Source organism: Mobula hypostoma, chromosome 9 (assembly GCF_963921235.1).
Source record: "Mobula hypostoma chromosome 9, sMobHyp1.1, whole genome shotgun sequence".
NCBI classification, from domain to species: domain Eukaryota; kingdom Metazoa; phylum Chordata; class Chondrichthyes; order Myliobatiformes; family Myliobatidae; genus Mobula; species Mobula hypostoma.
In genome coordinates, this window is record NC_086105.1 from 5,114,238 (window position 1) to 5,135,142 (window position 20,905).

General features: G+C 47.7%; 1 protein-coding gene across 1 annotated transcript; it reads left to right on the top strand.

Annotated features, from left to right (window-relative positions):
* The first annotated feature begins 6,132 nt into the window (after positions 1 to 6,132).
* On the top strand, positions 6,133 to 6,723 carry ascl1a (achaete-scute family bHLH transcription factor 1a). Its single transcript, XM_063059514.1, has one exon. The coding sequence runs from the start codon at positions 6,133 to 6,135 to the stop codon at positions 6,721 to 6,723; it is 591 nt and encodes a 196-aa protein (XP_062915584.1).
* The last annotated feature ends 14,182 nt before the right edge of the window (positions 6,724 to 20,905 follow it).

A 20,905-nucleotide genomic window follows, 5' to 3' on the forward strand; every position in this document is an offset into this window, starting at 1 on the left:
GCGGCATGGTGGGGTCCACGACGGCTGGGGGAAGTTCTGATGCAGTGAATGGCCAGACCAAGCTTCGATGCAAGGGATGCCCTTTCCACGCTTCACGGCACGTGTTTGCTAGATGGCCGTTGACCCTACGAGAGGGTTCATCTGCCCTTTGACAGGTCTTGTTTTTCATCCTGTAGGGTGTCTAGCCACCCTCCTCACCAGGCAAGCCTGGCAGGGGAGCCAGTTTAGTCGTCGACCACCCGACCATATGACAGGTAGTACTGGGTTACATGGTACCAGTAGCACTCAGTACAGCAGTATACAGTACAATAAGTAAAAATGTACCGCAAGTTATACATTTAAATAATTTTTTTTAATGCAAAAGTGGAATAGTGAGGTAGTGTCCATGGGTTCAATGTTCATTCAGAAATCTGGTGGCAGAGGGGAAGATGCTGTTCCTAAAACACTGAGTATGAGTCAAGCTCCTGTACCTCCTCCAAGATGGTAGTAATGTGAAGAGGGCATGGCCTGGATGGGGATGGTCCTTCACGATGGATGACACTTCCTTGACGTATTACCTTCTGAAGTTGTTCTGAATGTTCGGGAGTGCTGTACCTGACAGAGTTCCCTGAGTCTGCAACCCTCCACAGACTCCATGACAGATGGAGACACAGCCAGTCAGAATGCTCTCAATACATTTGCAGAAATTTGCTGGAGTCTTTGCTATGTAAACACAGTACAACCTCTATGTACAATGCTTGCACCACACATACTCCATACAAAATGGCATCTTATGGCATGTTACCTACCACCACACACAGTGCCAGCTCCAAATGTAGTTGCAACCTCCTCACACAGTAATCAAAACGACCCAGTTCCCCTCACCATACCATATACTCATCATCAGCAATATGTGCGGTGTCGAATGGCGTGAGTGATCATGGTCTTTCCATGGCCATAACTGTTCTAGGCAAATTTTTCCACAGAAATGGTTTGCCATTGCCTTCTTCTGGGCAGTGTCTTTACAAGACAGGTGACCCCAGCCATTGCCAATACTCTTCAGAGATTGTCTGCCTGGCATCAGTGGTCACATAACCAGGAATTGTGATATGTACCAGCTGCTCATACGACCATCCACATTCTCTCCCTCTCCCTCTCTCCTCCCTCTCCTGTCATCATATACAACCCTGAGATTCATTTTCTTGCAGGCATTCTTTGAACTTGTAAGTTCAAAGAAATGCAATAGAAGCAATGAAAACCGGCACACAAGGACAAACGAACAATGTGCAAATGACAACAAGCTGTGCAAATACAAAAATAAATAATGGTAATAATAATAGTAATTTGAGTCCCACAAATTATATGACGACTGATCCATTATTACAGATAGAGCAATCCATAATAACCGTCTGTCATGGTCCGGTCCGTGAAGTCCGCATTCTGGTTCATGGTCCAGTTCATCGACCCTTGCTCCAGGTTTTCCTGTCTACCTTGTTTCTGTTCCTGTTGAGCACTAATTGAGGCAGCTGATTCTCGTTGGGGCTGGATTGTTCTTGTCCTTACTCCTCGTATTCCTTCCCCTGCCTTCTGTTTCCTCGCCTGAAGCCTTGCCTTGTCTTGCTGGTAACTCTCGCCTCATCTCGCCTGTAGTCTTGACCCGGAGCCACCCTGTACCTAGCTCCCTTCCTGTCCTTTGCCTCCGTCGGGTAAGCCAGGCTGTATTGCCGTTACCCTGTGGTTGGTTCTGTCCCTTGCCTCCATCGGGTGGAGTACTATGCCCTGCCCAGGAGTACCATGCTCTGCCCAGGAGGAGCTTCAAGACCCCAAGTCTCTAGCCTCGCCTCAAGTCTCTAGCCAAGCCTGGCCTCAAGCCTGAAGACTCCAACCTCGTCCTGCCTGCCAGCCTAGTCCCATCCTTGCCTAGTTCTGGGGTCCGAGCCAGAGGCAAGACCCAGATTCTCAGTCCTTGTCCAGTCCCTGGCTCGGAGTCCAAACCCGGGCTCTCTTATCCAGTCCTGTTCCGGGTTTCTGGTTTTCATGTCCATGTACTAGCCCTCACCCTGTATCCTAGTCCTGTCCCTAGTACTTCAGTGTCTGTGTCTTGCACTTGGGTCCGTTCCCAGCCACCCCGCTTATGACACCGTCTGGATATAATAATGCAGGATAAACAAGCAAGAACAACTTACTTAATAGATAAAGCCATTCCAAACACACATAACATACAGGAATCAAGTGAAAGACACCAGGAATATGATGAATTAAAAGAGGAAACTGAAAGACTATGGAACATGAACATTTATACATTGTCCCAATAGTAATATCTACAACTGGTGTCATCCTGAAGTCACTACACAATAGCATTAAACAATTTGGCCTACAATATTTATGTAAATGTCCAGAAAGGCACAATACTAAACACCACTAGAATAGTCCAAAAGTTCCCAGAAATTGAGAAATGTGTGTGCTTGGCTCTGCTCGTACCTCAGGCTTTACTAGCTTGAGCTGGGGAAAAAAATGAATAAATATGCAAGAAATATTGAAAACATGGAGTCCTTGAAAGTGAGTCCATAGTTTGTGGTATCAATTCAGAGTTGTGAGTGAAGTGTCCACGCTGGTTCAGGAGCCTGATGGTTGAAGGGTAATAATTGTTCATGAACCTGGTGGTGAGGGTTCAGAAGCTCCTGTACTTCTTTTCTGATGGCAGCAGCGAGAAGAGAGCACGGACCAGGTGGAGGTGCTGTCTCCAGATTGCAGCATCTATCGTTTCGATCCCCAGCACCGTTCCTGCTGCTGCGATCGGGCAGGAGGTACTGAAGCCCGAAACCCACACCACGAAGTTCAGGAACAGTAATTTCTCTTCGTCCACTACATTTTGAAGTGATCTGCAGCATCTTAAACCTACCCCAGCAGCGGATCACCTCTTGTACCAGCATGGACTTGTGACCCGTCGTGTCTGTGTAGTCTCTGTATGTTTTTATCTTCATGTGTAGCCTTACATATAGCAATGCTTCAGGGAGATAGCATTCACCATTGAGCACCCCCATCGTCCAGGACATACTCTCTTCTCGTTAATACAATCAGGTAAGAGGCACAACCATCAGGTTCCTGAACCAGTGAGGATAACTTCACTCACCTCAACACTGAACTGATTCCACAACCCACAGACTCTTTTTGAAAGACTCTGTAACTCCTGTTCTCAATATTATTTACTCTCTATTTGCTCTGTTTGTCTTCATTTGGCTGTTTCTCAGTCTTTGTGTAGTTTTTCATTGATTGCATTGTACTTCTTTGTTCTGCTGTGAATGCCCGCAAGAAAATGGTTCAGGGTAGTATATGGTGACGTACAGCATATGTATTTTGGTAATAAATTTACTTTGAACTTTGAAGGAGTCCGAAGATTCATACTCAAAGTGTTAAGGACAGCTTTTTTCCCTCTGCCATCAGGTTTCCGAATGGCCAGGAATACTAGCTCGTTACTCTTTTTCAGAAAAAGAATCAGGTTTAATATCACTGGCAGATGTTGTGAGATTTGTTGTCTTTACGGCGGCAGTACAATGCAATACATGATAATAATGGAGAAAACCGTGAATTACAGTCACGTTTATATTAAGTAAGTTGTGCAAAAATAGAAATAAAAAGGTAGTGAAGTAGTGTTTATGGGTTCATTGTCCATTCAGAAATCTGATGGCAGAGGGGAAGAAGCTGTTCCTGAATCGCTGAGTGTGTGTCTTCGGGCTTCTGTACCACCTTCCCGGTGGTAGCAATGAGAAGAGAGGGTCACTAATAATGGCTGTTGCCTTCCTGAGGCTTCTTTCCTTGAAGATGTCCTGGATACTACGGACACAGTACCCATAATCGAGCTGACTGACTTTACAATTCAGGTTTTTTTTTGCACGCTGTAATTTAACGTTATCGTAGTTTTATATTCTTGCCCTGCACTGCTGCCACAAAGCAACAAACTTCACGCCAAGTCCGTGATAACACAGCAGCTCCAGTTTCTTTGTAAGCAGTGCTGTGTGCGTTGTCTGCACCGGTATGCCTGTGATGATGTTGTAGCAAGTTTATCACAGTACCTGCACCTCATAGTACCTCTGCACGTCAATCCACTCGACTTGACCATCGTCCGCTACCATAGGCAACCAGTGGTTAGCGCGCTTGACATAACCAGGCGCAGTGTGTCTACTGGGATTAAAGTAATATTATTAAGGGCGATACAATATGCAGTGCTAACTCTAATGAATTATCTCTATAGTGAATGGCAGGCCTCGCTTCAAACTTCGTCAGCTAATCTTTCAAAGCTTTCAATTTATATAAAAAGAACTTTACTTATCACTGGCTTCATTGTTCACGGATCTATTTGATGGAAATGAAATTTATTTCGACAACAGAAGTGTGTTTGTAGCTCTCTAAACAAACCTCGGCTCCCCATTGTCATATCAACTATCAGGCCGACTGCAGGCCTTAATATTCCAAACCCTTTCTCGCCACTTCGGAGAAAACTTCACAAAGCTCTAATTGGGCGTCAGAAATGGCTTGACAAACCATGGAAGATTCGTTTCTTTAAAATAAAAGGCCAACGATTGTGGGATTTGAATAGAATGCTCGCCTCTTTCAAAACTGTCGCCGAGCGAGACTGAGCGGCAGCTCGGATGTCAGAGGTACACAGTCAACAGCGAGAGAGTCGGGGGGCTGCAATTCACCGTTTTTTTCACTCTCTCTCAGTTGTACCAATGATCAGCTGGGCTGTTTTATTTTAAGCGTGAAAGACCTTTAATTTTCTTGCAAGGCGGTGCACGTGTCTGCTGCCAGCCGGCAGCGCACAGGGTCACTGTGACAAATCGGGCAAAAGGGAGGAACATTTCGAGATCTTTTAATTAGTGGTAGCATTTTCTCCCTCCCCCTTCCCTTCTCTTTCCCTCTCCCCCTCTCTTCCCACTCCTTCCCTCCTTCTCCCCCTCTCTCCCTCCCAGTCTCCCTCTCCCCCATTCACTCCCTCGCCCTCCCTTCACATTACCCTTCCCCTTCAATTTCCTCCGCCACTCCTTCCCTCCCTCCTTCTCCCCTCCATCCTTCTATACTCTCCTTCTTTTCTACCCCTCCTTTTCTCCCCTCACAGCCTCTCTCTCTCTCTCTCCCTCCTTATCCCCCCACCTCTCCCTCCCCCCATACATGGATGAATTAGTTAAAACAACACGGGAAGGAACATTTTAAATTGATATCCGGAGTCCGGCTGGAGGGTCCCGGCCCGAGGTGCCGCCGCCGGCCCTGCTCCCTGCACAGAAGCTGCTCGGCCCGCTGAGTGCCCTCTGGAGTTTGATACTTTTGCACGAGTCGCCGCTTTTATTACAATAGGCAGACAACACAAAGTCCGCTCTTAATCAGGGAGACTCCGCATGGAATAATGGACATTTCATTTAACACAAGCGCTACACTAAACATCGCGTTCTGTTCCACAATCATTTAGCGACCCGATCAGCATAGCTGCTTCCATTCCTAGGTAAAACCACATCAAAAACGACGTCCCTCTGTTGAAATCCTTGTACAGAACGCATTCTCGCTGCATTCTCCAGTACTAGGAGCCCAAGAGTCAAACAACGCAGCCCGGTTTTAAACAATTCAGATACGTTTTTATGAAATTTGCTTTAAGGCTTCCAAAAGACATGGGATGGGGGGGGGGAGACGGTGGTTGCAGCCTCCTTTTTTGGAGTTTATTGAGATTTTTTGGGGGTGGAGGCTTGTTTTGGAAGGAAGGGGGCCGGCGGACTCTGTGTTTATTTAGGGGGCCGGGTGGCACGCGCCCGGCGCACGCCCGGGACACCCGGCAGAGGGAGGGGTTGCTGAGTGGGCGGAGCGCCGGCGCAAGCCTGCTGTTTCAAAACGCTGCGCCAGGGCACCGGCTGTTTCATTCGCGCTCCAGCAAGGCAGAAGCGTGCCCAAGAAAAGGGGGGAGTTGCTAAAAAAAATCCCTCAATAAACAGAAAATATATATAAAAGGCGGCTGGAGTGAAGTGCAAAAGAACGCACAGTGCAGCACGCGAACGCCACGAGTAGGGCGCAACGCCGGCGGAGTTTGCGCGCTTTTACTAAGTCTACGGGCATCGCAGCCTGCCTTCCCCTCCTCTCCGGCTCCTACTGCCAAACCTGATGCCCAACATGGGCAGCAGCGTCAGGAACGTTGAACAGCAGCAGCCGTGTGTGGAGTCCGCCTGCCTTTACGCCGCTGCTGCGCCGGGTGAGCAGGAGGGGAGCCCCGAAGGCGGGCACCACCGGCCCCCCGCCTCCGCCAGGCTCAGGACCCAGGCGAAGAGGCAGCGCCCGTGTTCCCCCGAGCTGCTGCGCTGCAAGAGGCGCCTCAGCTTCAGCCGGTTCGGCTACAGCCTGCCGCCGCAACAGCCGGCCGCCGTGGCCCGGCGCAACGAGCGCGAGAGGAACCGGGTGAAGCTGGTAAACCTGGGATTCGCCACCCTGCGGGAGCACGTCCCGAACGGCGGCGCCAACAAGAAGATGAGCAAAGTGGAGACGCTGCGCTCCGCCGTGGAGTACATTAGGGCCCTCCAGCAGCTTCTAGATGAGCACGACGCCGTGAGCGCCGCCTTCCAGTCCGGACTCCTGTCGCCCGGCCTCTCGGCCGAGATGAACTCCATGGCCGGGTCGCCTGTGTCTTCCTGCTCCTCCGACGACGCCTCCTGCGACCCCCTCAGTGCCGAGGAGCAAGAGCTGCTGGACTTTACCACCTGGTTCTGAGGGACCCTCTCCTTCCCATCTCTGCGCAGCAGGTAGGCTGGTTAACGCCTGACGGGACGAATTTCAATTTGGGGGCGAGCGATCCAAACTGAAGGTTCCCCTACCCTTTAAGCATCTCGTCCAATAGAAGGAGACACAAGAGAGACGGCAAATGCTGGAATCTGCAGCAACGCGCAAACTGCTGGAGGGAACTCACAGGTCAGGCAGCATCGATGGAGGGGAAGCTTGTCGACGCTTCGGGTCCTGATGCGGGGTTTCCAGTCGCAACGGCAATTCCTTTTCCCTTCGCAGATGCTGCTCGACCTGCTGAGTTCGTCCGGGTGGCGGGGGAGGGGGGTGGTGGCGGTCAGTGCTGTTTCTGGGAACAGAATTTCGTCCTCAGATGCGTGTGCTAAGGCACTCTCTCAAACAGGGGTTCCCAACCTGGGCCCACGGACCCCTCGGTTGATAGTAGGGCTCCATGGCATGAACACATTGCTGGGAACCGCCGCTCCCTAACGCCAGTCCAATCTAAGCAGAGGCGGAATTCTACTGCAAGACCAATTCGACTCCTGTGATCTGCGCCTGCCAATTAGTCTGGGAGCTCGATGTGTGTGAGAGAGGTAGGCAGAGAGAAAGTGTGTGTGTGTGTGTGTGTGTGTGTGTGTGTTTGTATGTCGGGGAGGGTGTTTTGGGTTGTTCACGAGAGATGCGAATCAGTGACATTCAAACATAAGACATCTCGGAGAGACCGAGCTGGACAGACCGAGATAGCAGGCTGTTTCTCAGAAACTTTGCGCCGGGGGAGTTCTTTAAGAGCTCATTGCATTGGGATGGAATCTGGAGCAACAGACAATCTGCCGGGGGAGTTGAGTGGAATTCGGGTCCATGGATCAATTGTACTCGTTTAGACAATGTGTGAAGACTTGTACTCATTGTTTTCTTCTCGTATTTTATCCAGGTCTGCCCGGAGAAAGTGTCCCGGCACACAAACTCTGGAAGCAACGGGACAACACCTACTGATTGCTTTTGCACGTCGCTTCGGCAGATAGCCTGAAGACCATCAAGCGACCCGCGAAAGCAACCGTGCACATTGACATGTTGGCCCAAGGGGAAATCTCACCCTGCAACCCCGACGGGTCACAAACTCAAGAGTGGAGATGTCTACACACGATTCTTAAGCTTTACCTGCCCGTTATGGACGGTCTCTTTGTACCAAATTTCTAAGCAAAGAGCTTTCCGATCACTTTTCTAACACAAGAATAGTATTGTGTTCGTTCTATTTCTAAAGAAAACGCAATACGCTTTACCCAAACAAAGAGCTGTTTTTAAATGATACTTTTATACTATTTTCAATATAGAATGCTTCCAGCCTTTGTTGGTTTTTGTTTAAAGGAAAAAAAATCTATTTGTATCTATGCTAATCAGTCCTGAATTATATTAAGCTATTTTTGTATATAAGAGAAACGGATTTATAGAGTTTTGTACAAAAGTTAAATGTTTTTAATGTGAAAATGGCGATATATAAAGAAAAGTGTGATGACTGCACCTCTGCCGGTACATCCTTTGACTTTTAACCGCCTGGCTCTGATGTGCTAAGTCACCGATTCGGGTGCTGTAAAGCCGGCGTGTGTCTTATGTCGAATTTCTATACTGCTGTGGAACTCGGCAATGTCACTGCCTAACAAAGCTGACAGTTCCTTCCAAATGTCCAGTTCTTGCCCCTTTTATATTAAAGTTATAGAGCACTACAGCGCGGAGACAGACCCTTCGACTCGCCGAGTTCTCATCGACCAGCACCGGGATCACTGCCCTCCTTCGTCCATGGGCTTATCCAAACGTCACTTAAACGTTGAAATCGAACTTCCGCTGGCATCTTGTTCCACACTCTCACCACCCTCTGAGTGAAGAAGTTTCTCCTTAAACATTTCACCTCTCACCCTTAACCCATGACCTCTAGTTCAAGTCTCAATGGGAAATGCCTATTTGCATTTACCGTATCGACACCATTCATACTGATATATACCTCTATCGAATCTCCCCTCATTCTCCAGGGAGTAAAGTCCTAACCTGTTCAATCTTTCCCTATAACTCAGGTCCTCAAGTCATGGCAGCATCCTTGTAAATTTTCTTTGTACTATTTCAATCTTATTGATACCTGACTGTCGTCCTATATATTATATATATAATGGCCTTGTTGGAAACTGACAGAACGTCTTATGTATGACTTTTTCTACATACTAGTTTCATAATAAAACTTTTTTTGCGGAAATAAATGTTGAATCCAATGATTTTAACTTTTCTGATTCCAATACGCATCATATCATGCTTGGAGTTCTGAGCGGATAGAATTTATAAAGCTTGCAATATTGTCGTAGGGTCCACGGTGTGGGTACGAGGAAGATGATTTCTAGTGGCCGAGACCATATACTGTGCTGAATTCTCCTCTGTTCTAGTGGTGTGTTTTTTTTACATGGAGAGTGGGTGGAACGATCTGCCAGGGGTGGCGGTAGAGGCAGATACATTAGGGACATTTAAGAGACCCTTAGATTGGCACATGGATGATAGAAAAATTGAGAGGGCTACATAGGAAGGAAGCGTTAGATTGATCTTGGAGTAGGTTAAAAGATTCGCGGACAATCTCGGTCCGAAAGGCCCGGGCTTTGCTGAACTGGTCTATGTTCCTGCCGCGTGGGGAAAGCCCCCTTTCATTCCGGATATTTTCTCTTTCCCCCATTTCCATCAGGCACAAGATACAAAAGCCTAAAAGCACATACCACCAAGCTCAAGGGCATATTCTCTCGTTGTTATCAAACTCTTGAAAAGACCTCTTGTATGACAAGATGGGCTCTTGGCCTTATAATCTGCTTCGTTGTGATCTTGCGCCTGAACTTCATTTATTTGGTCATCTTGGCCTCTCCCGTCGGGCAGAAGATGCAAAAGCCCGAGGCTGAAGTTCAGCCCCTACCCTGCTGTTCTAATGCTCTGGAATGGACCTCTCATACACCGGGACCGGGAGTATCAGAATGGGTGCTAGGTTATCGAGGTTTGGTGAAAGTCTTTGGGATTCCTGTCAGAGAGTGTTGTGAAGATTCAGTCACTGAGCACATTCTAATGGATTTGTGGGCATCACAGTAATCAGGGTTTATGAGGTTAGTGACGCAAATGGAGCTGGCTTTCCTAATGAGAGGCAGACTGGTCTCCATCGATGGGGTTACCAACCGCCCGTTCTCGCTGCTTGCTGGGCACCCGAGTGTTGTAAAAATGCGCATTGCATCAGGAAAATGTTGAGCTCAATGGAGGCGTCAAATGGGTGCTACCCAACTTTAACAAACAGCATAATCTTTCATTTATAGATACAGGAGATCCTATAGATTCTAGAAATACAGAGAAACACGCACAAAATGCTTAAACCTATGTCCTCTGGTTCTCGATTCCCCAATCCAGACCGTGTGCAGTGACCCTATCGATACCTCTAATGAATTTATACACATCATTCAGCCTCATTCTCCTACAATCTAATCAATAAAGTCCCAATTTACTCAGCCTCTTTCCAAATCTCACTTCCTCAAGCACCATCGGCATCCTCGTAAATCTCCACTTCATTCCAGCGTTGTCGCACCCTCTCCTACGACAGGGTGGCCAATACTGAACAGAACGCAATACAGTACTCCAAATGAGACCTCACCAACCTCCTGTGCAACTGAAACAGAAAATTCCAACTTCTATACTCAGTGCCCTGACGGATGAAGACCAGCATACTGAAAACTTCCCTCACCACTTTGTCTACCTGTGATATCACTTAAAGAGAACGGTGTACATGTACGCCTTGGTCCCTCTGTTCCATATCAATCACCAGGCCCGACCATTCTCTTTGAGAGCCCTACCCTGATTTCCCTTCCCAATATGCAAGTTATCCCAATTAAATTCCACCCTGTTGTTCAACCCCGAGATATTCTGGAGTGATTGACAGGTAATTAAATACTTCGTGAAGTGATCCATGTACACAAGAGATTTTGCAGATGCTGGAAGTCCAGAGCAACACACACAAAATGCTGGGAGAACTCAGCAGGTCAGGCAGCATCTATGGAGAGGACTAATAATTGTTTGCAAAGACATGCAATCATTCATTAGAAATGCATCGCCACACAGGAAAGTAGAAGCCGATTTGTGCACAGCAAGATCTCACAAAGAGTTTCAGGTACGGCGTCAGATTTTATTTCAGATAGCACCTGGGGGCTGTTGCTTCTCTTGTGGCGCGAGAGGGGGTTGAAAGGGGATGGACAACCTGCTTTCGGCATCTGCTTGGGTAAGACGGTGCCTGTGACGGGGCATTATCTCCGCACGGAGAGTTAGAATCCGATTCAGGTTTATTATCACTGTCTTATAGGAGCTGAAATTCGTCCAAAACCGGCCTAAGGACATAAAATTACTATAAATGACATAAGAAATAAATAATGCAAAAAGGAATAATGGGGTGGTGCTCACGTGTCCATGGACCGTTCAAAAGCCTGATGACGGGGGCGGGGTGGGGGGAGGATGGTGAGGAAGGAGCCGTTCCTGAACCGTGAATGATGGTCTTCCGGTTCCTGCAGCTGCTCCCCGATGGTAGCAACGAGAAGATGGTATGTCCAGGGTGGCGAACGGCCTTAGGTAACAGATGAGGGGGCACCGCCTCTTGAAGACCTCGCTGGCAGGAAGTCTTGAGGTACCAGCTGCGTCCGTAGCTTCTTGCTTCCCCGTGCATTGGATTGCTCTTCGCCGTCCGTCTTGCAGGAGTCTATAAGACCGTAAGAATTAGGCCACTCAGCCTACCGAGTCTGAGCCACTATTCCATCATGGCTGATTTATGATCCCTCTCAACTCCATTCTCCTGTCTTCTCCCCGTAACCCTTGGCACCTTCACGAATCAAGAACCTATTACCTCCTCTTTCAATATACCAAATGACTTGGCCTCCCCAGCTGTCCGTGGCAATGAATTCCACAGATTCACCACCCTCTGGCTAAAGAAATTCCTCCTGATGTACTGCATGTTCTAAACCTGGGGTTCACGGACCCCTTGCTTAAGGGTAACTGGTCTATGGCATAATAAAGGTCGGGATCCCCTATTTTAAATCGACTTCCCTCTATTCGGGGGTTGTGTCCTCTGGTCCCAGACTCCCCCACTACACATCCACTCTCTCTTGGCCTTCAAATTTCCTAGGTTTGAATGAGATCCGCCCTCATGCTTCTAAACTCCAGCAAGTACAGAGCCGGAGCTATCTAACGCTCCTTACCTTCACACCAAATCTCCTCAAATTCCTAACGAAGCGGAGCTGCTGCCATGTCTTCTTCACGCTTGCATCGTTTCAGACACCGGAGTGGGGGCGCTCAAGCAAAGTTTTGCCCAGAAAATTGAGATGCGCCCATGGAATCCCCAGCAATTTTACAAATGCAGCCACATGGGACAGTATACGGAAAGCACAAGAGATTCTGCAAATGCTGGAAATCAAGAGGAACAGACACAAAGTGATGGAGGAAATCAGGTCAGGCAGCATCTATGGAAGGGAATAAAGTGTGGATGTTTCTAACGGAGGCCCTTCATCACGGTGCCGCCTTGCAGACTCCCATCACCTCAAGGTTATAACATTAATTTCAATATCCAAGACGCTGGAGGAACGGGTCACACGCCATGAATGTTGGGGATGGGGGGGGGGGGTTCGGGGGAGAGCTGGGCAAGGATTAGTTGGCATTTCGGATTGAGACCAGTCATGATGTTTTGGTCACCACGCTATAGCACGGACGTGGCTAAAATGGAAATAGAAGAAAACATTAACGAGGAATTTGCCAAGACTAGAGGTCCCGAGTTATAGGAAGAGCTTGTCCAGGCTAGGGCTTTATTCCTTCCAATAAGGGAGGAAGAACGGCGACCTTATAGAAATGTTTGATATTATGAGAGGCTTAGATAAGGTGAATGGTAACAGTCCTCTCTCCAGGTAGAGGAGTCCAAAATTAGGGAGTATAGGTTTAGGGTAAAAGGGAAAAGATTCAAAATAGACAGAAATAAAATGCTGGAGGAACTCAGCAGGTCAGGCAACACTGAGTTCTCGAGACGGTGGTTAGGTCACATCTATGACGGCGGCCCGATGACTCCACTCGGAATTAAGGGCTTTCTTCTTCTTCTTAGGTCACATCTGGAGTACTGCGTACAGATCTGGTCGCCCTACTATAGGAAGGGATGTTGAAGCTTTAGAGAGGGTGCAGAAGAGGTTTACCAGGATGCTGCCTGGTTTGGAAGGTTATTATGAAAGGCTGGACAAACTTGGGCTGTTTTCTCTGGAGCGGCAGAGGCCAAGGGGAGATCTGATGGAGGTTTACAAGATTATGAGAGACAGAGAGAGAGAGAACATGAGGAGTATCTTTTTCCCAGGGTAGAAATGTGTAATACCGGAGGGCCCCACATTGAAAGTGATAGGGGTAGGTTCATAGGGGATGTGAGGGGTAGGATTTTTACTCAGACAGAGATGGATGTCTGGAATATGCTGCCTGGTATGGTGTAAGAGGCAAACACATTAGAAGCTGTTAAGCGAAGCTTAGAAAGGCACGTGAATGCGAGAAAGATAGAGGACATTGTGTAGGTAGGAGGGAATCGCTTTTGTTTTTTTTAAATTTACTTTTTAGCTGGTTCGGCGCAACATTGTAGGCCAAAGGGGCTGTTCCTATACTGTATTGTTCTATGTTCTATGTTCTTTGGAAATGAACGAACATTCGACGTTTTGGGCCGGGACCCTTCTTCAGGACTGAGGGGTATTTTTTTCACACGGAGGGTGTTGAGGATATGGAATGAATTGCCAGAGGAAGTGGTCGAGGCGGGTATAGTAGATTAATTTAAGATGCATTTGGATAGGGATATGGAGGGGCGCGCCCTGGAGGGATTCGGGAGATCGGATATGATTGGGACTAGCCAGGTGTGCACCGCGGTCGACAGGGACTTGTTGGGCCGAATGGCCTGTACCAGTGCTACATTGCTCTGGGACTCACGATCATTCCCCCCCCCCCCCCAGGTGCTGCCTGACTCGGTGACCACTTTCAGTCGCTTGTGTTGTCACTAAACTTTATATAAGCGAACCCGCACCGCGAAAAAAAACAACACAAAGAGCGAATTAAAAGTTACGGGGAGATTTGGAGCTCCGATCTTCGGGCGAGTTACTTTCTGTCAGTTGGCGGGGACGTGACGGGAATGTTAGTTGCTTCTATTGTGGTCGCCTTGTTGCCCGTCCTCGAGAACTCAATAAACATCAGGCAGCCTGCGGCCAGTCAAGCGGAGATTGCAATGGACCGCAGACAATGGGCAGCCACCGAGCGCGATGCCAGGGCGCAAACCCGAGATAATCCGCTGTTTGTCGGGGAAGCGGCGAAGATATAGAGTCGGGAGCGAAGCCATTGTCCAACCAAACCAAAGATTTCGCCTCACCGGGGACAGGTTCTTAAAAAAGACTTGCCCTTCTTTGGAATCACGTCGGTATATCTTCATTCTATGCCTAGGGCTATAACATAGGCCGATGCGAAACTTGGAATTCCTCAGGTCTTGCGGTTGTGATACAGCCCAGAAATGGGGCTGATTTAAAGCAATCGCAGTCACCCCTGCTGTTTCCCCCGATGAGTGTAAAGAATTCCCGATTATCGCGGCTTGGTACGGCAGTTGTCCTGTACGTGACTGCAAGAGGCCACAGAGAGTTGTCGACGTATCTCAGCTCTGAGACCAGCGTCCCCTCCACGGGCTCTGTCTGCGCTCTGTTCAGCTATGTTTGCATGTTGCAGGAAGGATGTGGAAGCTTTAGAGAGGGTGCGAAGACATTTTACCACGATGCCGCCTGGATCAGAGAGTATGTTTTAAGAGGAAAGATTGAAGGAGATAGGGTTTTTCATTTTGGAGCGAAGGAGTATGAGAGGCGTCTTGATAGAGGTGTACACGATGATAAAATGATAGATTGGACAGCCAGTCCTTTTTTTTCCAGGGCCGAAAATGAGAGAACATAAGAGGACATCATTTTAAGTTGATTAGAAGGAAGTATATTGGGGGTGGGGTTGGGGGAGGTGTCCGAGGTAATTTTTTTTTACACACAGAGAACGGTGGGTGCGTGATAGACACAGATACATTAGGAGTGTTTAAAAAAGTCGTAAATGGTCACACAGATGAAAGAAAATGGGGGCTATGTGGGTGAGACAGGTTTCTATTCTGCTCTCTAGGGAAAGACCTCTCATGCCCTAAAGATGAACTTTTGTTCTCCCGATCTATCTCTCCATCATGGTGGTTGCACTTTCAGATAGACTTTCTCTATAACTGAATTATTTATATCTGCATTTTCATTTCTTTTTTGTGTTTGAAGAAACGTGGCACAACATCCCACACGCCATCAGTCCTTAGGCCATGCCAGCCAGGGACTTGTGCTAATACTATTTAGTGACTGTATGTGCTCTCACAGCTCTATATGTTGTGTGTGACTGTGATTTGCACTTTGGCCCCGGGGGGAATGATGTTTTGTTTAGCTGTATACATGTTGAATGACCATTAAACTTGGACACAAACGCGTTGCGCTTATGTATAGAGAGATCTATCGAAATGTTTCGCTAAATATTGGTAACGGTGACAATAATGAACTATATCAAGATATTTTAGTCAGATTTAGGAAATGCCCCTGGAGAGGTAAGAAGAAGCCTTCTTTAATGAGCAGAGGCTAAACAGGAAGGGGAACGGACCCAGTGGGAGATTTTGCAAAGGAACCAGTTCACTACTAGAAAAGGGCTTGGCTAGGAGGTTGACTGCGCTCTGGATAGCGGGGCTAATTAAGGAGCTCCTAAGAGCTAGCATGGGCGGAATAACCACCTCTAGGGTGGCAAAATTCAACGCCACATATTGAGATTATCTTCAGACTGAGTTTCAGTTTTGTTTGTCACATGTACATCGAAACACGCAGCGAAATGCATCACTCGCGTCAATTCAAATCAGCGAGGATTGAGCTGGGCAGCCCGCAAGTGTCGCCGCACTTCCGGCACCTACATCGCACGCCAACAACTCGCTAACCCTAGCCCGTCCGCCTTTGGAATGTGAGACGAAACCGGAGCACTCGGAGGAAACTCACGCGGTCAGGGGGAGAACGTACAAACTCCTTGCAGACAACGTCGGGGATTGAACCCCATTCACTGGCGCGGTAAAGCGTTACACGAACACCTACACTAGCTGTATGGCATTTTGGTTAGTCGACACTTGGAGCATTGCATGCATTTCTGGTCCCGCGATACAGGAAGGATATTGAAGAGTGTGTAGAAGAGGTTCCCCTGGATATTGCCTTGATTGGAATAATTTAACTACACAGAGATTTTGAACAAAATTGTTTTGTCGTGATGAATGGTCTCAGCCCGAAACGCCGGCTGTTTATTTCCCTCCATAGACGAAGCCGGACCTGCCGAGTTCCTCCAGCACTTATTTTTCGAAAATATTTTATTTGGAGAAACAGCACAGTAACAGGCCTGTCGCCCGGTTACATCCTAGTGAGCAATAAATCTACTAAAGGGAGCACCCGGAGAAAACCCAAACCGTCACGGGGAGAACGTACAAACTCCTTCCAGACAGTAGCGGGGATTGAAACCGGTTACTAGCGCTGTAATACAGCGCGAGTACCTACGGCCCTTGGAGCCGCGACCCCCGATGTAACCCTAGCCTAATCAAAGGCTCAAAGGTTCAAAGGTCCAATTTAAAGTCAGAGAAATGTATACAATATACATCCTGAAATGCCTCTTCTTCGTAAACATCCACGAAAACAGAGAATTGCCTCAAAGAATGAACGACAGTTAAACGTGAGAACCCCGAGGTCCCCCTAGCTCCCCCCTCCCGCGCGTAAGCGGCAGCAAACAACGATCCCTCTCCCCCCACCGGCAAAAAAAAACTCGGCTCCATCACCGAGCACAAGCGTGAGAAGGCAACAGCAAAGACACCGACTTGCTGTTGCCCCAAGGACTTCGCGTTTCACCTGAAATACGACATACCACCGGTTCTCTCGCTCCCTAATAAGGGAGAGGGAGGTGTCCCCCATTTTCATAGCGAGCGGGAGACATAACGACAACCCGCTGGTTTAACATGTTTAGGGTCTGTTTCGTCGCTTTTTACGAGCTCTGTGCCCGAAGATCGCAAAGATCTCGGGTCTTCGGGCCCACAGCGAAAGATTTTCCGCCGCCCCCCCCCCACGACACACGAGTCTCCCGCCGTGACACCGACCCTCCATCCGCCCGCCTCCAGAGCCCCGAGATCTGAGGCTTCCAAATACCGTACGAGCGGGGCTCTCAGGCCGAACCCTTGGCATGTCGGATAACGCCGAGAACGGGCCCTATTCCCGCAAAGAACCGAAGTCTGCGTATAACTCCAGGTCAGGGTCTTCAAAAGAACCCTGAAACGGAAAAACAAAAATATTAAAGATGGAAATAGAGCTGTGATAATTTAAGATTGACAAATAATGGCGGTATAATTTACAATGGCCAATTAACCTACCAATCGGCGCGCCTTGGACTGTGGGAGGAAAAAGAAACCCATGCGGTGAAGGGGAGAACGTACAAACTCCTTACAGACAGTGGCGGGAATCGAACCCGGGTCACTGGGGCTGTAAAACGTTCTCCTAGCACTACACTGCCGCGCCACCGCCAGCCACAACGCCGCACCGCTGCTAATCGCTATGGCGCGGTTATTGTATCGAGCATCGGTGGGCTGAGGAGAAACCTGACAGAAGTTTATCAAATTATAAGAAGCGCAGGTAGGACGGTCAGAATCTCTTTTTTTTCAGGGTAGAAATACCAAACAGTAGAGCACAGGCATTTCATTCGAGTGGGGGACGTTTAAAGGAGATGTTCACAGCACGTGCCAGGTGTTTGGAGCGTGCTGCCACGGGCAGTGGAAACAGATCCCAAACTGGCGTCAGAAAGACACAGGCGCACGCAGGGAAGCTGGGGCCGTGAATCATGACAAACGGGGAAAATTTGATTAATGCAACATCGTTTTCGGCACAGATCTTTACACATCGGTTGTTTGTCAGTCTTTCCTTGTTTATATAGATTTACATAAGTTCTATTACGTTTCTTTATTTTCCTGCAAATGTATGCAAGAAGATGAATGTCAAGGTAGCATAGGGTGACATATACGAACTTAGATAATAAATTTACTATGACTTTGACATTCTGGGCCGAAGGGCCTGTTGTGCAGCTATGCTGTTCTATGTTCAGTCACCATCCACGCAGTGCAGATTTTTACGCTATGCACTCAGATGCGTTGCCACGTCAAAAATCAAATCTTTGCAACAGATGCATATTTCTACAGTGCTTTCCACCCGCTGTATAAGTTTACGCCGCGATATTTTGTTATACAGCGTAGTGAATCGCCTGTGCGTGCGCAGAGTTTTTGCAATGCCAGCAGGATACCAGTCGCACCGGGAAGGAGCTGCGGTGCCCCGGGCGAGCAGCCCGCCAGCCCGCCTGCCCATTGATGTGCAACGGCGCGTGCCTCAGCTCATCACCATTCCGGCGGGAGAAAGTGACGCGCCCCGGAGAGCGCCCGCGCCTCTGATTGGCCGATGGCATGCGTTCCCTGTCAGCCGGCTTGGTTGATTGACAGCTCGGCCGCTGGCCGGGCCGGCGCCTTTTCCGTGGGAGGAAGGTGTTGACCTGCGGTGGACGGGAGGTAGGCAGCGAGCTTTCCGTTCGCAGCACCACCAGACGTTTGCCTCCGCTCCCAGCCCAATTCTTCCTTCCACCATGATTAATATTAAGCCATGAATATTAAAACGTCTTTTGCAGTCAATAAATACTTACCGTAGACTGGCATGATCCATGCAATGAAACATTATTAGAGTAAATTCTTGCCCTGGCAGCGAACCCTTGGATTTAATGCCAGCGGATGACAACTTTAGAAACTTTAACCGCAAAGTTTTAAAACACTCTTATATATTAATAATTAATAACACTAACATTAATAACACTCTTAATTTGGTTTAAATAAAACGTCTTGCCTTTCATTTGTTAAATGATTGCTTAAATAACCCCTAACAAGACGGTAAACAAAATAATTATTTGCAATTACCAATGGAAATTGTTTAGCATATCTAAAAAATGCGTTGCTTCATTTAAATATTTTGCATATTTAGAACAGAATTAACGGCCGCATACAGGCACGGTTTAGGCGTGAATGGGTTGATTGTTGTGAAGCATGGAAGTTGAGAAGCAGCGTTTATGCTTTGGGGAACTCAGCGCGCTTTCTGATTAAACTCAAAGTTAAATCATATTTTCTCTTTGCACATATCTCTCTCTCTCTCTCTCTCTCTCTCTCTCTCTCTCTCTCTCTCTCTCTCTCTCTGTGTGTGTGTGTGTGTGTGTGTGTGTGTGTGTGTGTGTCCCTGAATAACACGGCTTGCTTTTCGATTGCACGGCTAGTACCCGCTTTGAAATAATGCAGCACTTTGTTAGACTAGTCGAGTGAGTTGCATCTCGCACGGGAAGGGAAAAAAAAAGACAAGTTCAATTAAGGGTTCGCCTGTCACGAACCATTATCGCCGACTTCTACTGCCCTGTCAAATGGGCTGAAAATGAAAAATGCCATATCTAATTGCTTTTTATTTAGTCAAACCGCTGGAAAAAGGAGGGGAGAAAGAAAAGAGCGGCCACGATTGAGAGTGAAATAAGCAGCGCACGGGGAGTTAATGTCAACACGGGTTAGTTAATCTCCCTTTTGAGTCGCCTGAGTTTGATTGGCGTTGGACGCGGATGAAGGCTTCAGGGTGGATGCAGTGATCAACACTGTACTGCATGGCTGTAACAGCACAAAGTGCTGCAGGAACCCAGTGGGTCAGGCAGCATCTGCAGTCGACGTTCCGTGTCGAGACCCTTCGCCATGAACATTACCTCGATATTTGTCGTTTGCAATATTTATTGTGGTAATTTATAAACACAAGAGACCAGAATCAGATCGAATATCACTGGCATATGTCGTGAAATATATTGTTTTGCGGCAGCAGTATATTGCAATATAGAATAATAAAAACTAAATTGCAAAAAAAAATTAAAATGAATTATTTATGTATGTATGTCTGGTGCAAAAAGAGAGCAAGGAAAAAAAAGTGAGGTAGCTCAAGCAACACACAAAGTTGCTGGTGAACGCAGCAGGCCAGGCAGCATCTCTAGGAATGGTCTCGGCCTGAATCGTCGACTGTACCTCTTCCTAGAGATGCTGCCTGGCCTGCTGCGTTCACCAGCAACTTTGATGTGTGTTGCTTGAATTTCCAGCATCTGCAGAATTCCTAGTGAGGTAGCTCATATGGGTTCATTAAGAGGACAGATCTGCAGATGCTGGAAATCCAAGCAACACATACAAAATATTGGTGAGGAACTCAGCAGGTCAGGCAGGGTCTGGGCCCAAAATGTCGACTGTTTACTCTTTTCCATAGATGCAGCCTAGCCTGCTGAGTTGCTCTGACATTTTCTGTGTGTCACAATAGGTTCACTGTCCATTGAAAAATCCGATGTTGGTTGGGAAGAAGCAGTTCCTAAAACGTTCAGTGTGTGTCTGCGGTCTCCTCTACTCCTGGATGGTAACAATGAGAATCGGGCATGTCGTGGGTGATGGGGATACTTATCAATATTAAAGCATCATGTTAGCAAACCCTTTTGCAGCGTCACCTTTTGAAGGTGTTAAAGTGCATAGGTGTAACAACACACAAAATGCTGGAAGAACCCAACAGGCCAGGCAGTATCTCTGGAGGGAAACAGAATTGCCATTTCAGGTTGAGACCCACTACCTCAATATTAATCTTTTGCAATATTTATTTTGGTAATTTATAAACACAAGAGATTCTGCACCTGCTGGAATACACACAAGATGCTGGAGGTGAACAAAGCCCTCCTTAGAGAATTGTAGGAAGTTCATTCCTCTACAGAATAGAAATAAACACTGGATCCATCAGGTGAAGGGTCTTGGCCTGAAACATTGACTGAATATTCCTCTGCATGGATGCTGTCTGACCTGCTGAGTCCAGTATTTTGTCTGTATTGCTTTGTAACTTATAGTTTTTATGTCAGCACATTTCTCACAACATATAGAACACAGACCGTGCGGCTCTTGAACTCAATTCCTAGGCTAATGAAGGCCAACATACCATACATCTTCTTAACTGCCCTATCAACTCTG

Coding starts and splice junctions, on each gene's coding strand:
- ascl1a (XM_063059514.1), top strand. CDS start 6,133: ATGGGCAGCAGCGTCAGGAACGTTGAACAGCAGCAGCCGTGTGTGGAG.